At 45.5% G+C, this 18,038-nt stretch overlaps 1 protein-coding gene across 4 annotated transcripts in view; it reads left to right on the forward strand.

Annotated features, from left to right (window-relative positions):
• OXSR1 (oxidative stress responsive kinase 1) overlaps nucleotides 1-18,038 on the forward strand; it is an 85,316-nt gene that overhangs the window by 45,830 nt on the left and 21,448 nt on the right. For all 4 annotated transcript variants that reach the window (XM_080974152.1, XM_080974153.1, XM_080974154.1 and 1 more), the window contains exons 5-6: nucleotides 10,773-10,828; nucleotides 17,499-17,608. In XM_080974152.1, coding sequence (XP_080830278.1) covers nucleotides 10,773-10,828; nucleotides 17,499-17,608 — 166 coding nt within the window. The remainder of the gene's footprint in view (nucleotides 1-10,772; nucleotides 10,829-17,498; nucleotides 17,609-18,038) is intronic.

An 18,038-nucleotide genomic window follows, 5' to 3' on the forward strand; every position in this document is an offset into this window, starting at 1 on the left:
CAATGGTTGGGAGAAATGTTTTTGCCAAAAATCTCAGAAACCTCATCAGGAGGGCTTTAAACTGACTAATGTGGGGGAGGGAGACAGTGCTCCTGAAGGTGGGAGTCTATCAATTGATGAAGATGATCATCCAAATGTCATAGACCAAATGGAGCAAACCGCACGCAGACCTAGTGGTGGGAGGAAAAAATCCTTAAATAAGAGACATGGGGGAATGATTAATGGACTTCAATGTCTGTACACTAATGTGCAAAGCATGGGAAATAAACAAGATGAGCTTGAGCTCTTGGTACAGCAAACTAAATATGACATAATAGGCATCACTGAAACCTGGTGGGATAAGTCCCACGATTGGAATGTAATAATGGGGGGATACAATCTATTTCGGAGAAACAGACCAGACAAGAAAGGAGGAGGAGTGGCGTTATATGTCAGGGATGTGTATACCTGTGAAGAGATCCAAGATTTAGAACCTCAAAGCCAAAGTGAGAGCATTTGGGTCAAAATTAAGGGAGAGAAGAATAACAGAGACCTCATTGTGGGAGTTTACTATAGATCCCCAAGCCAAACGGAGGACATAGATGATGCCTTCCTGGAACAGATGGCCAAGCATGCAAAAGGAAGGGAGATAGTAGTAATGGGGGACTTCAATTACCCGGATATTTGTTGGATGTCAAACTCAGCCAAGAGCATAAGGTCAAACAGATTCCTCACTGGCCTTGCAGACAACTTCATTGTCCAGAAAGTGGGAGAAGCAACAAGAGGAACAGCCATTTTAGATCTGGTCCTAACCAGTGTTGATGACCTGGTTAGTGGGGTAGAAGTGGAAGGATCATTAGGCGCGAGTGATCATGCTCTTCTGAAGTTTACTATACAGCGGAAAGGAGCAGCCAAGCATACTAGGACTCAATTTCTTGACTTTAAGAAAGCCGACTTCATAAAACTTAGGGAAGTGCTGGGTGAGATCCCATGGACAGTAATACTAAAAGGAAAGGGAGTTCATGATGGCTGGGAGTTTGTTAAGAGGGAGATAGTAAAAGCACAATGTCAGGCAATACCAATGAGACGGAAACATGGAAGGTGCCTAAAGAAGCCAGGGTGGCTATCTAAAGAACTTTTAACTGAGTTAAGATTAAAAAAGGATGTGTACAAAAAATGGAAAAGGGAGGAAACCACCAAAGAGGAATTCAAACAAATAGCCAGCACGTGTAGACACAAAGTCAGAAACGCTAAAGCACAGAATGAACTCAGGCTTGCTAGAGAGGTTAAAAGCAACAAAAAAGGCTTTTATGGGTATGTTCGTAGCAAAAGGAAGAACAAAGAAACAGTGGGGTCACTCAGAGGAGAAGATTGTGAAATGCAAACAGGGGACACAGAAAGGGCTGAACTCCTCAATGCCTTCTTTGCCTCAGTCTTCTCCGATAAAGAAAACAATGCCCGACCTGAAGAATTTGGAGCAAATGATTCAGCAAAGGAAACACAGCCCAGAATAACTAAGGAGATAGTACAAGAATACTTGGCTAGTTTAGATGTATTCAAGTCTCCAGGGCCAGATGAACTGCATCCAAGAGTATTAAAAGAACTGGCAGATGTGATCTCAGAACCACTGGCAGTCATCTTTGAGAATTCCTGGAGAACAGGCGAAGTCCCGGCAGACTGGAGGAGGGCAAATGTTGTCCCTATTTTCAAAAAGGGGAAAAGAGAGGACCCAAATAATTACCGCCCAGTCAGTCTGACATCAATACCAGGGAAGATTCTGGAGCAGATCATTAAGAAAACAGTCTGTGAGCACCTAGAAAGGAATGCTGTGATCACCAATAGTCAGCATGGATTTCTGAAAAATAAGTCATGTCAGACTAACCTGATCTCGTTTTTTGACAGAATTACAAGCCTGGTAGATGAAGGGAACTCAGTGGATATAGCCTACCTTGATTTCAGTAAGGCATTTGACAAGATGCCCCATGATATTCTTGTAAAGAAGCTGGTAAAATGCGGTCTTGACTATGCTACCACTCAGTGGATTTGTAACTGGCTGACTGACCGAACCCAAAGGGTGCTCATCAATGGTTCCTCTTCATCCTGGAGAAGAGTGACTAGTGGGGTGCCACAGGGTTCTGTCTTGGGCCCAGTCTTATTCAACATCTTTATCAACGACTTGGATGATGGACTCAAGGGCATCCTGATCAAATTTGCAGATGACACCAAACTGGGAGGGGTGGCTAACACCCCAGAGGACAGGATCACACTTCAAAACGACCTTGACAGATTAGAAAACTGGGCCAAAACAAACAAGATGAATTTTAACAGGGAGAAATGTAAAGTATTGCACTTGGGCAAAAAAAATGAGAGGCACAAATACAAGATGGGTGACACCTGGCTTGAGAGCAGTACGTGTGAAAAGGATCTAGGAGTCTTGGTTGACCACAAACTTGACATGAGCCAACAGTGTGACGCGGCAGCTAAAAAAGCCAATGCAATTCTGGGCCTCATCAATAGGAGTATAGCATCTAGATCAAGGGAAGTAATAGTGCCACTGTATTCTGCTCTGGTCAGACCTCACCTGGAGTACTGTGTCCAGTTCTGGGCACCACAATTCATGAAGGACACTGACAAACTGGAACGTGTCCAGAGGAGGGCAACCAAAATGGTCAAAGGCCTGGAAACGATGCCTTATGAGGAACGGCTAAGGGAGCTGGGCATGTTTAGCCTGGAGAAGAGGAGGTTAAGGGGTGATATGATAGCCATGTTCAAATATATAAAAGGATGTCACATAGAGGAGGGAGAAAGGCTGTTTTCTGCTGCTCCTGAGAAGCGGACACGGAGCAATGGATCCAAACTACAAGAAAGAAGATTCCACCTAAACATTAGGAAGAACTTCCTGACAGTAAGAGCTGTTTGACAGTGGAATTTGCTGCCAAGGAGTGTGGTGGAGTCTCCTTCTTTGGAGGTCTTTAAGCAGAGGCTTGACAACCATATGTCAGGAGTGCTCTGATGGTGTTTCCTGCTTGGCAGGGGGTTGGACTCGATGGCCCTTGTGGTCTCTTCCAACTCTATGATTCTATGATTCTATGATTCTATGATTCATACGTACACCTCTTGAGAATATTGTTTTCAGAATCTGAGTAATTCAAGACATTGCGATTCTCTCTCCATTCTGCTTTATGAAGTTTCCTGTCGTTGTAAAGGGTTGACATTTATGCATACTATTTTAATTGTTTGGTGTGTGTGTGTTTTTTTAAAAACCTTCCCTTTCCCCCAAAGAGCCCTGCAGGGATATATATTTTCCCACTGCTTAAATGCGCTCCTTTCTCCAATCTCTCCTCCTTGCATGTCAGAAATTCCAAATCCGAGCTGCGCAAAATTGGAAAAATGTCAGCTGTAATATTTGATTCCTCAAAAGATTGGTCAAGGCCCCCGGAAGCGTAGGAACAGAACGCGGCTTTTCCCCTGTTGGATGCCGACTCATATTTCTGGGATCCTGAGTAATGCTTTGACAAGACTGCTCACAGATGCTGCAGTTGGGAGTGTGTGTGTTTTTAATTTTGAAGAAGAGGAAAATCCATTCTCTGCAGAATTGCTATGGAGACTATCAAGGACTGCAACTCTTGTGTTAACCATTGTATCCTGTGCGATTCTTTTCTTTTCCCCATCCTCTTTCCGACATCAGATGGTTTTTGCTTCAGGGGAGTTGTAAGTGGAGAAATCCAGTGGGAACAAAGAGGTCAGGAAAAAAGATTAGTGGGGAGGTTGGCATAAGGATGTGGAACCCGGTCTCTCCTTTCCTCTTGGTCTCCTGGGCATCAAGGAGGTTAGACTGGCTTCGACCAGGGCCAGGGCCTTTTCTGCTGTGGCCCCGGCCTGGTAGAATGCTCTGTCGCAAGAGACCAGGGCACTGTGGGACTTGACATCTCTCCACAGGGCCTGCAAGATGGAGCTGTTCCGCCAGGCCTTTGGCCGGAGTCCAGTCTGGCTCCCCCCCTCTCCTTATAAGAACTTGCATGAAAGTGGCCCCCCAACTTTTCTCACAGGCTCATATAAGATCAGTATAAACAGTTAGGCCTGGTGAGCATTTAAGGTCCCCATCTCTAATTTGCGGGTTGCCATCTGATTGGATTTCACTTTGATTCTGATTTGATTTTAGGATGCATTTTAATTGCTTGCTTGATTTTATGGTAATATGTTATATATTTGATGTTAGCCACTCTGAGCCCAGTTTTGGATGGGGAGGGCAGGGTATAAATAAAATTTATTATTGTTATTATTATTATTATTATTATTAGTGTTGCTTCAAGGCCTCCACAGCTTAAAATTGATTGAAACTTGTTGCCGGTTAACAGCCTTACACTTGCCCTTGTGAAATGTAGGGGCTGCTGCAAGCCCACACTGTTAACCACGATGAAGGGATTTAAGGGTTCATGGGGTTATTTGATTCTAGCCCCCTCTTGTCTTGGGGAGTGGATTTCCACCCTCCCCTTGGCCTTAACCTCACAGATAAGGGCTGCGTTGGCACCGACCTTAACTATGGATAAGGCTAACCAAGTTTGCTCTTTGACTGTGGAAAGACCATAGCTCAGAGCATAGCTGTCAACCTTCCCTTTTTTGCGGGAAATTATCTTATTCCAGAGCCGTTTCCCGCTGCTTCCCACTGCTATCCCGGATTGTTAGATATCCCATAGACTGTCCCCGGGACAGGTGAGGCTGCTGATCCCTTATTTTCGAGGCTACTGATCCCTTATTTTCAAATCTGAAAGTTGACAGCTATGGCTCAGAGTCAGAGCAGTTCATTCAGAAGGTCGCAGGTTCAATCCCTGGCACTTCCAGTTGCAATGGCAGGTGATGTGAAAGCCATCTGCTGAGACCCTCAACACAAGGCTCGCTCATGTGGTTTCCTCTGGATCAGTGGTGTCCAAACTTTTTTCAAAGAGGGCCATATTTGATGAAATGAAGGGTCGTGAGGGCTGACCAAAGGGCCAACCAAAGTTGACAAAGCTTAATCTGGCCACAGGGGCCAAATTAAACCGACTGGTGGGCCGGATCAGGCCCCCAAAATGGACTTTGGACATGTCTGCTCTAGATATAATAAAAATGTTATTATTTGTACCCTGCCCACCTGATTGGGTTTCCCCAGCCACTCTGGACTCTTGTCTCCCATCGGTGTGGTGAAGAGTTAGTTGCTCTTGGGTTGGATATGCGCAGAGGCAAAGGATGTCTGTGGCATGGAAGCCAATGTTCAGCTGGAGGGTTGGCTCCACTGTAACACTGCCCCAGGTGTAGCTCTTTCCTGTTCCTCATGGGAATAAAGAGCTGCCATTCAGTTACGTGGGGGGAAGGGAAAGGGTGTTCATGCAGGCGCCATTGGGGTGATGAGGGCGGCAGGGCTGCTCCTGCCACTAGTGACCCCAGCCGTCGAGAAGCACATCTGCTTCTGGGGTGGCGAAGTTGACATGCTTAATAAGAGAAAAGTCATTGTTAACATTTGCTAAAGGTTAGAAACCTCTCATAGACTGAAAAAGAAATAGTGACATTTGGATTTGAGAATTGCAGGTAATTGTTTATAGAAAGTGGCTTTATTAGATGTCGTACTGGAGTGGATGAAGTGAATACTGTTTATATATAGTGGACAGATGAAGAATCGGAAGTTCTATACTTATCTCTCATTTTTCTCTCTTTTTCTCTCTTTTCCACTTTCTTTCTTTTAATTCCTTTGCAATTCCTTTTTCTTTATCTCTTCCTCTTTCTTTCTTTTTTTGTTTTCCCCCTCTCTCTGTTTTGCCTCTGGATTGTTTTAGTTTGAACAACAACAACAAATATTTGACAGTAATCTTTTGCATTTTTCTTTATAAACTCTAATAAAATTTATATTAAAAATATATCAAGTCTGCTCCAATGTCCATCCAGAGTTCTGTCTCGTGGTCACACAGAAGTGCAACCGGATATTCTGATAGTCAGCCCAGCATGTTAGGAGCAGGTTTTAGCATGCTCTCTCTCTCACACAACGGTAATTAACGTGTGTTTCTGTGTATAGATTCTTGGCATCGTTTCCTCTGGCCAAATTAAAAGCTAGGCCATTGGAAATTTATAGTTTACAGTTCAGATACATTAGCCATTATGCCCAGATGACTCTAGCCCACTTTGACAGCCGTGCATTTGTACGAAGCGCTCAGACAATGCACAGGAAAGATGGATGGCGTATGTCTAGGTTTACTGTAATTGGAAAGAGCCTAACAAGCTTTTGCTACTTTGGCAGTAATGTTTGGAGTTGGAGGGGGCCAATTACTCAGCCATTAAGAATGCAGCGGAACATATTATCTCTCCTTGGTCTATAAATAGCATTAAAAAAGAAAAAGAAAACTGACGTCCTGCATTTCTGTTGTGCTTTTGCTGAATCCAAGTGCACTCTCCCTGTTTCCCCCCAAGATTAGAGGAGAAAATAAGTAAATGGGTTTTATTGGAAGTGTGTAGTGGGCTGGTTGCAGTCTGATTTGGGTATGGCTATAGCTGAATACATGGGTTTTTATTGAACACCAGTTGCCGGAAAAAGCAGAAGGGGAGTGCGTTCTTGTGCTTAGGCCCTGCTTGTGGACATCTTCACTTAGACATCCAATTGACCACTGTGAGAACAGGATCCTGGACTAAATTGCCTGCTGGCCTGATCCAGCACACTCTTCTTATGTCGAAATATATAAAAAAAATTAAAAATTGTCCAGTAGCACCTTAGAGACCAACTAAGTTTGTTCTGGGTATAAGCTTTTTTTATGGGACGCGGGTGGCGCTGTGGGTTAAACCACAGAGCCTAGGACTTGCCGATCAGAAGGTTGGCTGTTCGAATCCCCGCGACAGGGTGAGCTCCTGTTGCTCGGTCCCTGCTCCTGCCAACCTAGCAGTTCAAAAGCACATCAAAGTGCAAGTAGATAAATAGGTACCGCTCTAGTGGGAAGGTAAATGGCGTTTCCGTGCGCTGCTCTGGTTCGCCAGAAGCAGTTTAGTCATGCTGGCCACATGACCCGGAAGCTGTGCGCCAGCTCCCTCGGCCAGTAAAGCGAGATGAGCGCCACAACCCCAGAGTCGGTCATGACTGGACCTAATGGTCAGGGGTCCATTTACCTTTTTAAGGTGCTACTGGACATTTTTTATATATATATATTGACTGTGTCAGACCAACACGGCTACCTACCTTACTCTTCTTATGTCTTAGGGAAATGCTTAAGGAGAGAGAGAGAGACGGTGCTTTGTGACTTCTGGTCTCATATTCTGGAGCTCAAACAAAGCCATTAGTTAGGGTCCGGCTCGATTTCCTCATTAAAATATTTGCACACTGTAAGCGTCATTTACACATCACGAAAAGCAAAACAAAATCCATCTGCAATAAGAAGCACCAAAAGTTGTTTGTTACAATGCAGGGAAACACGAAACAAACTTAGAAATAATAATAATAATAAAGTAAAACAGCAGAGAAGATGATAAAAGTCAACACACCATTAAGCAACATTCAAAATTGGTTGTGATAAATTGTACCAGTAATTAAAAACAACCCCTGCAGCCAGTATGCCATGCTGGGAAAAAAGCGAATAGTGGTTCCAAAGTTTTGAAGATGGGTGTCTTCACCTCTTAGGGAAGATTTGTGGTGAGCTGGGACATCACTGGTGCTCCCTCAAGAATTCTGAAGCGTTCAATGGAAATTCCCTTTTGTTCTGGAGAGGAACCAAGCTCTTCCCCTCTCCCTGGGTTATGAAACAAAATGAAAACAAATAATAGAGCCATTATTCTGAGGACAAAAGCTTTTGCTACTCTTTGGCACTTGCTGGAAGTAAATAGATGGGCCGCGGACAAAGAGATACAATGAAGTTTCCTTCTGTGTAATATTAAGCAAGCTGGTTCATGTGTTTTTTATTTTAAAAAAGCTTGTTGGAGTGTGGTTTGCGTCGTTTAATTTGTACACAGTGAGTTTTGCTGCAAGTTCTGGAAGCTCTTTTGGCATTACGTTGGCCATAAATGCGTCTTTAAACCCATGGTGGGAAGGCTGGACATTTCATCGGCTTTGCATCCAAATGAGCAAGAAGGCATTTTGGGATTCCAGGATCAGTGTTAGAAACTCAGATATATAAGCTTGGTGCCAAATGGCTCCTTAAACCAGGGTTACAGTCACTAAAACGGAATGCCTAGTTGCGATTTTGGGGCCAGGTGGCTTGGAAGCTGTATTTTTCAATATGACTTTTTAGTCCTGCAATTCGTTATGATTGCATAGACTAAATATAATGACCAGCATGTGTTGCTTTTCAAGATCCTATAATTCCCAGGCAGGCACCTCCAGATGGTGGAGACTATGGGTAGGCAAACTAAGGCCCGGGAGCCAGATCCAGCCCAATTGGCTTCTAAATCCGGCCCGCGGATGGTCAGGAAATCAGTGTGTTTTTACATGAGTAGAATGTGTGCTTTTATTTAAAATGCATCTCTGGGTTATTTGTGGGGCATAGGAATTCGTTCATTTAAAAAAATAAAATAAAAAGTCCAGCCCCCCCCCCCCCCCCCAGGTCTGAGGGACATTGGATCGGCCCCCTGCTGAAAAAGTTTGCTGACCCCTGGTGGAGACATCCGGCACCATCCCGGTGCCCAGGCATCTTCACATGGCCGCAAGTGGCCATTAAAAGGTTAAAGGTAAAGGGACCCCTGACCATTAGGTCCAGTCGTGACCGACTCTGGGGTTGCGGCGCTCATCTCGCTTTATTGGCTGAGGGAGCTGGCGTACAGCTTCCGGGTCATGTGGCCAGCAAGACTAAGCCGCTTCTGGCGAAACAGAGCAGCGCACGGAAACGCCGTTTACCTTCCCACCGGAGCGGCCAGAGCGGTACCTATTTATCTACTTGCACTTTGACGTGCTTTCGAACTGCTAGGTTGGCAGGAGCTGGGACCGAGCAATGGGAGCTCACCCCGTCGCGGGGATTCGAACCGCCGACCTTCTGATCGGCAAGTCCTAGGCTATGTGGCTTAACCGACAGTGCCACCAATAGCCAGGTGCAAAATGCGCCTGGCGAATTTCGAACACTGCACAGGATTGCTAGAGGAGAAGTCACAGGAGATGGCGCAGAACTATCCCAGCTCCCACCTTCCCGGAGCCCTGCAGATGTTTCGAGCTATGCTTCCCACCAGCAAGTTGATGGGAGTTGTAGCTGGAAACATCTGGAGGGTGCCAGGTTGCTAAAGTTGGACCAGCTGTTTCTCTCTGCGTAAGACGGTTTCGCTGAGCTCACAAAAGTAGCATTCAGCTGTTAGAGTTCTGCAAGAAACCAGCTTCTTGAGCTTTGCAGCATAATTCCAGATCAAAATCAAATGAATGTCATGGTTGCTTGTGTATTTAATCCTAAAGTGTGTTTGACTGGTGGGGTAGATTTTACGCACTTTCCATTTGTTTGTTTGTTTTCCTATGACGCCTTGGGTTTTTTTCTTTTTAAAGGTGGGGCAAAAGTATTTATGAAAATTAATTAAACTTTTGTGAATGTGAACAAATGGATACATGATCATCAGGCATGCATGAAGACAGGTCTCTGCTCCAACGGACATACCTGCTTGATCTCAGGAGAAAAAACACCCCAGTTAGGACAGGGAAGCAGAGACAAACGATGGGAGTTGGAGTCTATCAGCAACTAGATGATACTATATAGTGTTACCTCGGGTTAAGAACTTAATTTGTTCTGGAGGTCTGTTCTTAACCTGAAACTGTTCTTAACCTGAGGTACCAGTTTACCTAATGTGGCCCCACGCTGCCGCAGCGCGATTTCTGTTCTCATCCTGAAGCAAAGTTCTTAACCCGAGGTACTATTTCTGGGTTAGGAGAATCTGTAACCTGAAGCGTCTGTAACCCGAGGTACCACTGTATTGGGTAGCCCTTGACCTAGAGCAGTCTTCCCCAAAGGTAGGACCTCAGATGCCCCGTCACCTCTGACCATTGGGCTATGCTGGCTGGGGCTGATGAGAGTTGTAGACCAACAACCTCCAGGGACCCAAAGTTGAAATAGGCTGGCCTCTGGAGCACGGTTTTCAACTGAGGGCTTCTGATGCAGCTATCCAGGTGATGAAAGTTTGGAAGGTGGTGAAAGTTTGGAAGGAGGCATATTTCCTTGCCCCTGAAGGGGCTGCAGAGCTACAGGGGGCTGGGGAAATGGGGCTCAGTGGTTTTATGCCTATAGGGCAGGGGGGCAACCTTATTTCATATAAATCAGGTGAGCAGTACAGTGGTACCTCAGGTTAACAGACGCTTCATGTTACAGATGCTTCAGGTTACAGACTATCCTAACCCAGAAATAGTACCTCGGGTTAAGAACTTTGCTTCAGGATGAGAACAGAAATTGCGTGGCTGCGGCGTGGCGGCAGCGAGAGGCCCCATTAGCTAAAGTGGTATCTCAGATTAAGAACAGTTTCAGGTTAAGAACGGACCTCTGGAACGAATTAAGTTCTTAACCCAAGGTACCACTGTATTTGCTGAGCTATAAGCAGAACAGACCTTATCAGATAAGTAAACTAGTTGCATGTGCTTTCCATAATTTTCACAGGTTTGCCAAATTTAGGTCTCTCTCTCTCTCTCTCTCTCTCTCTCTCTCTCTCTCTCTCAGTGGAACTTTAATTTGAGTATTTACAGCCTCAGCAATGGCCTTTTGCATTGAGAAGATAATGTTTGGATCATGAAGCAGAGTGTGGCAGAAGAGAATGGAGGGGCACTTCACCGCTTGTACTCACAGTGTATATCTTTTTGTTTTGTCTCTTCCTCTTCTCAAAAGGGACGTGAAAGCTGGAAACATCCTTCTAGGAGAAGATGGCTCGGTCCAGATTGCAGGTGAACCTTTTTATGATTATGATTATTATAATTGTTATTATTTGCCATGTGGTTTGCTCTCTGCTTCCATGCCAGAGAGAGGACCCTGAGGACAACCATCTTTCAATATCACATGGAAGAGGGAACAAGCTTGTTTTCTCTTGCTCTGGAGGGTAGGACACAAACCAATGGCTTCAAGTTACAAAAAAGGAGATTCCAACTAAACATCAGGAATAACTTTCTGACAGTAAGAGCAGTTTGACAGTGAAATGGACTCCCCTGGGAGGTTGTGGACTCTCCTTCCTTGGAGGTTTCTAAGCAGAGGTTGGGTGGCCATCTGTCATGGATGCTTTAGCTGAGATTCCTGCATTGCAGAGGGTTGGACTAGATGACTCTCAGGGTCCCTTCCAACTCTTAACTTGTAGCTCCACTATAATTAATTGGTTGTTAATCGCCTTCCACATTATGTCCTAAGGTGATGTACAAAATATAATAAAAACAGCTTAAAAACTGTCCCTTCCAGCTCTATGATTCTATGACCCTGAAGACGGTGGCATGGGGAGGAAGGGGGAAACAATGTGCCATAGGTGTCTGGTTCCCCCTCCAACATGGGGACTCAGTGGGGTGTGGGTGGGTGTGTGGACACATCATGCCCAACCCTTAAGGGCATTGCATAAGCCCCTCCCACCCCAAGAGTTGGTTGTTAAAGGTGGGCGTGGAGCAGCTTTGTTAGGGTGAACCAGGGGTGGGGAGCCTCTCGACCTGGAGTCTGAATGTGGCCCTCCATTGCCTCTATCTGGCCCTTGGGAAGTCTCCCCAGGCTGCGCCCCACACAGGCTGTCCTTCACACCTCAAATATTTTCCCCTGACTGGAATGTGTCCTTGAACTTCAGTAATGCCCCTTGCTCTCCTGGATGAAGAGTACGGAGAGGTGTGTTGATTGTATGTAGAAACTAGCCTACCATGTTAGGGTAACAATGAAAATTTGCTGCTGCGCCCACTTTTCCCATAGCCCTGCCCACCACTGGGATGTGGCCCCCGGAAGGGAATGTGGCCTTTGGACCGAAAACATTTTCCCACTCTTGCTTTGCCGTCACACCCTTGAACTGCAAAATCTGAAGTGGCTTGCTTGCTGTCCGATTCTGCTGTTGTCTAGGAAGCCTTGTCGAGAGCAGTTTGGGTCCGTCCAGTTTTGTCAGGCGAAGACCCTTGCTGCCAGCCTTCCCTTGCTCTGTCTACACTGCCTGTGTCAGAATCTCCCTCCTCGGATCCCCCTTTGCTCACCTTGTCTGGCAAGAGTTTTTTTTTTAGTTCTTGCCAGTAAACATTGCCTTGGGAGGCAAGGGGAAGAGAAATGAAAAAGAGCTGGTCCCAAAAACTTTCTTGCATTGCCTGGTTTCCAGTGTTGAAAGATTTGGGTGGGAGGTCCTCCTCTCCATAGAATTTCAGTAAAGGAAAGGAAGGCTCCTGTCATTGCAGGGATTTTTGGGGGTGCGTATGAACCAAGGCTTTGTCTTGCACCTCTTTGATCCCCCAATCTATGGACCTTCTGTGGTTTATTACAACAGAGCTCTTTCAAGGATTTTTCTGAATGGGGGCGTTTTGCTTCCCCCGCCTTTTATCTGCAGAGGTTTATCAATTTACACTCAGTGGGCACTGGCTGCAGTATAAATTAAGGCTGCCTGCCTCTTTGTTTCATCCTCTTCCAGAATCACTTAGCCGTGTGAGATCATCTCAATATCAAAATGATTGTACAAGCAACTAGATTTGCCTTTTAAGCAACCTCCTGAATCCTTAATGATGCTTTGACCGGAAATCTATTGCCTATGCCCTAGAAGGGTCTTTGTGTTGAGAGTTAATAACCCTGTCCTTACCCACGTCCTTTGATAATCTTATCTAAAACAGTCATGTGCCCCATTCATGTTGTATTTGGATAAAGGCGGAACCTACTGAAGGGTCTGTTTGTGTTGGATTAAACAGCTGTGCGAGTGCCACAATAGAGACTAAGCTCAGAAAAGCCACAGAATTCAGTCCTGATTATTTTTCTCCTTTTCTCCCCCATTTTTGAATTATTTATTTATTTGCATTTCATGGCTGCAAAGATAATGTATGTCAGCAGTAAAAAAGAAGAGTAAAGAGTATGGACATTTGTTTATACTGGTTGCAAAATTCATTTAGCATGAATTGTGTTTCTGTCTGAATACACAAAACTATGGAACTAAGTATAGTTATAGGCTTGTTCACACAAAGAGCAGGTGAGGGGATTAGTGTAGGATTATGGAATCATAGAAATGTAGAATTGGAAGGGATCCCAAGGGTCATCTAGTCTGACCCCCTGCAATGGAGGAATCTCAGCTGAAGCATCAGTGACAGATGGCCATCCAACCTCTGCAGACCTCCAGAGGTTGTTAGGGCTCTAACTCCCATCATCCCAGCAAACATAGCCAATAAACAGGGGTGATGAGGCAACCTCTGGAGGGCCAGAGGCTCCCCATTCCTATTTTAGAGCATCCTTCAGTTTAAAGATGTCAGTATGGCAGGCACCATATTGCATGTGTCTCTGCAGAGGATTTGAACACAACCTTTGGGTTTTCCAAAGTTACTGTTTGTGATGGGACATTTTAATTCAGAGCGAAGCCTCTTGGCTACATACCTAGGGGTCTAAAGGAGTGGTAGGCCGAAGATAGGTTAGCTGTAGAACATAAGCTAAGCTCTCCTTGATGGGGCAATGGACTCTGGTCTGCGACTTGATTTCCCATCCCTTGGCAAAATGCTTAGGACACAGATCATAAGATGCTGGTATCTTGCTACTGCCTTCGAGACCCACAACCTGTGAGTTCCCATTGACCATCATGGTTGAAAGACATCTGTGGATCCCCAGAAATAAAGAATGCACAAGATTCCACTACTGGCAGGCCCTCCGAGAGGGGCTACATAAACGTAGAAGGCTGTCTTGTGCAAAGACGGCACCAGGCAACTTCAACATAAAAAATGCATCCGACGATGTATATTATGACTTCTACTCTTGGAACTGCCCAATCTTCTACAGATTGAGTTTCTTCAGCTCTTTTCCAAGGATATATTGCTTTTGCAACAGATTTTCCTTCTCGGTGGCAATTCAGAAGCAGGTATACCAAAGGTAAGGATGGGAATGTCTGCTGCCTGAAACCCTGGAGAGGTGTAGCCTGTCAGTGTAGATGGCCCTGATCTGGATGGGCCAATAGTCTGACTCTGTGTAAGTTAGCTTTCTTTGTTCCTGTGAGTTACTGGATTGACAAGCTGTCTCAGGCATTCGAGACGAACAGTTTTAAATTGTATGTTTCCTCCCTCTGGAATAAAAGTTGATTACTTGTGCTGTCAAAGTGATCTTACGTTTAGACAGTTCAAATGTGCAAATATTAGGAAACTCTTCTGCGTTGAAGACATCCCTGTGAATGCAAGTCCACATTTCAGGGAGAAGTGAGTTAATTATTTCCTATAAAAAGACTTCTTGCATAATACTTAATTGAGGGGGGATTCTCTGCAAAGCATCGACTTCTCTCCTTGACAGTTTTGCTTGTAGCATCCACAACAGCAAATCCATTCATTGTAGTGAGACGTCTGCTAAACGACGAGAACTTTGTATGGTAGATTTGGGAGTGGGCATCTAGAGAGCCGAGTAGCTGCAAATGTCGCTGGTGAACCTCTGGCGGTTTCCTTTTTCTTTTAACATTACAAAGATGGGCTTCTCATGGCTGATTTTATGACGTTTACCATTGTTGCTCCATGAACGGAAGGCTGCAGTTCTCCTGGGGGAGTGAACAGAAATGTGGAACCCCAATTAGGGGTTCATAATGTAGTGTGTTAGCTTTTTAGTGGCTCAGGCAAAACGTGGCCTAAACCAGAGAGAGAATCTGCCTAGCAAGGTCAAGGGGAAAGGCCTGACTCTGGCCAGCTGCTTTTCCACGCACGCAGGAAGTCCCCACATCGCCAGCCGGGGCTGAGAGGACCCACTTCCTGGGTTACACCCTCTCCTTTGCGGCTGAAGGTGACACCGCAGTATTCTGCCGCATTTCCGCTTGGTTTGGAAATACTTTGTAAAACTTGCCCTCTCTTTCATCCTGCAACTGGCTGTAAAGAAGTACGACAGGATAATTAGTATGCAGCAGTTGTGATGTGTGGCTGCTTAAAATGCATGCATTCCATGCAAGGCAGATTTGTCTCGGAACAAGATATCTGACTCCTCCCCCTCTCTTTGTTCTTAGAAACAATAGAAGATTCATAAATCTGTGCGTAATCAGAGGAGCAACAGTGCTAAAATCTTGTGACTGGATGATGTGGGGTTTCTGGGGTGACACTAAGGGGTGGGATCTGAGGGTCTGTAGGGTCCTGGCATTATTGCCAGGGCTGTTAGTACCATGTGCCCCAAACTCAGTTCTAACATCCTGCTTTCACCAAGTAAAAGCTTTGGATTTTTGCCACCTCTGCAAACATGCAAGCGCGCAAACTTCCCCCCTACTGCTTCCGATAGGGATTTCGGAATCATGAGATGGGGGCTGCAACAAAATGTTGCAGTGCGAAGTGCTCCTGGTTCAGGATTCCAGCTGCTCTGTTCTGATTTCTGCCCCCCTCACCCCAAGCATTCAGTCATCATTACCTGAATGGGGAAACTGTGCCCCTGAAGGACCAGGTGCGCAGCCTGGGAGTCATTTTGGACTCACAGCTGTCCATGGAGGTGCAGATTAATTCTGTGTCCAGGGTGGCTGTCTACAAGCTCCATCTGGTACGCAGGCTGAGACCCTACCTGCCCGTGGACGGTCTCGCCAGAGTGGTGCATGCTCTAGTTATCTCCCGCTTGGACTACTGCAATGCGCTCTATGTGGGGCTACCTTTGAAGGTGACCCGGAAACTGCAATTAATCCAGAATGCGGCAGCTAGACTGGTGACTGGGAGTGGCCGCCCGGACCATATAACACCGGTCCTGAGAGATCTGCATTGGCTCCCAGTACATTTCCGAGCACAATTCAAAGTGTTGGTGCTGACCTTTCAAGCCCTAAACGGCCTCAGTCCTGTATACCTGAAGGTGTCTCCACCCCCATCGTTCTGCCCAAACACTGAGATCCAGTGCCGAGGACCTTCTGGCGGTTCCCTCATTACGAGAAGTGAGGTTACAGGGAACCAGACAGAGGGCCTTCTCGGTAGTGGCGCCCACCCTGTGGAACACCCTCCTTTCAGATGTGAAGGAAATAAGCAGCTATCTTCTCTTTAAAAGACATCTGAAGGCAGCCCTGTTCAGGGAAGTTTTTAATATCTAATGCTGTACTGTTTTTAACACTTGATTGGGAGCCGCTCAGAGTGGCTGAGGAAGCCCAGCCAGATGGGCGGGGTATAAATTTTATTATTTTATTTTATTTTATTTTATTTTATTTATTATTTTATTTTATATTTTATTTTATATTTTATTTTATTTTATTTTATATCATATCATATCATATCATATATTATATAATATCATACCATACTGTGGCCGCTGAGCATGGCCAGTTCTCATTAGGCTGCTTTGTGGAGCTCCAAGTATGTTTTGGTACTTCTGAAGATCTTGGCATTCCCCCCCCCCCCCCCCCGCAAGCCTGTTGATGCCTCCTTTGTGTGGATGAGTGTGTGGTGAGTGTTTGTGCGCGCACACTATTACATAAGCAGCGGCACGTATGGAATTGTAGCATTGGAAGGGGTCCCCGGGGGTCATCCAGTCCAACCCCCTGAAATGCAGGAATCTCAACTAAAGCATCCATGACAGATGACCATCCCACCTTTGCTTAAACACCTCCAGTGAAGGAGAGTTCACTCAGCTACTTATCAGAATCAGTGGGAATTCTCTGGCATACTTGCATTCCAGTTGTTCATTGGGTGAGGCAAGTAGCTGTGCTGGGTACTGAAATCCAATCCCTGTCCACTGGAAAGCATTTACAGCAAGCCCTTCAGCTCTTGATAATTCATTCAGGCATTGTCAGTATATTTCCAATCCTGTCTCCAGAATCATAAGGTATGGAAACTTTTTTCCCCTTTTTAAAAACAAAAACCTTTGTTGACAAAGCTGAATTCTCCTGAACTCACAAATGGTGGGTTTCCCTCCATCTCACACTGACACACAGTTTAATGATTTGCCACTCTTGTGTTTTTCTTGCAACTGATAATGATTCACATGGCCTGATCCAGTAAGGGTCCTTCTTAAGTTCTTGACATCTGATATGTTTTAAAATACTTGCTTGGTTCACAGATCTTGGCCACCTTAAAATTGGTAAAAGTGCATCCTGTCTGTCTCTGTTGGTGGCTTGTTCATTCCATGGTACTTCTTTAGATGGGTGCCAGTGCAGTAAAAGAGGTTGTTTGTTTGTTTTGGCTTCCTACATCTTTATCATAGGTGTGCAAGTCGCCATGTTTCACTTCAGACCAGAGTACTGCCTGAGAGCAGATAGCAATACTATGCGGCTAAAGCAAAGACATGAATTTGTTCCCTGGCCCAGCCATGCTTGGCTTGACAAACTTAACAACTGGGTAACGTCTCAGCACTTGTGATTTTCTTCTGCCCCGTTCGCAGATCAAGCAGAGCAACGGCTGGGAAGCACATAGTGCAAATGGCCAAGGGGTGCCGTGTGTCCGTGTGTCATTCAGAAACTCCTCCTTAAAACGTAATTCTTTTTCAACATTTCAGATTTTGGTGTCAGTGCTTTTTTGGCCACTGGCGGCGACATCACCCGCAACAAAGTGAGGAAAACCTTCGTGGGCACCCCTTGCTGGATGGCACCTGAAGTCATGGAGCAGGTAGGGAAGAAAAGGGAAAAGCCTTGTTCAGAATGATTGATCTGCAACTTCTGCTTAAGGACTTTTGGCAGACAAGTGGATAGCTCAGTTGGCTGGAGCGTGGTGCTGAAAACACCAAGGTTGCAGGTTCGGTCCCCATATGGGGCAACTATATGTTCCTGCATTGCAGGGGGTCAAACTAGATCAGTGTTTCCCAAACTTGAGTCTCCAGATGCTTTTGGTATACAATTCCCATCATCCCTGACCACTGCTCTTGCTAGCTAGGAGAATAAAGGAAATAAAGATGATAAAGTGCATACGATACGTTTCCAAGCACAATTCAAAGTGTTGGTCTGACCTTTAAAGCCCTAAACGGCCTCGGTCCTGTATACCTGAAGGAGCGTCTCCACTGCCATCGTCCAGCCCGGACACTGAGGTCCAGCTCCGAGGG

The sequence above is a fragment of the Podarcis pityusensis genome (assembly GCF_964106645.2).
Source record: "Podarcis pityusensis genome assembly, chromosome: 12".
NCBI lineage: Eukaryota > Metazoa > Chordata > Lepidosauria > Squamata > Lacertidae > Podarcis > Podarcis pityusensis.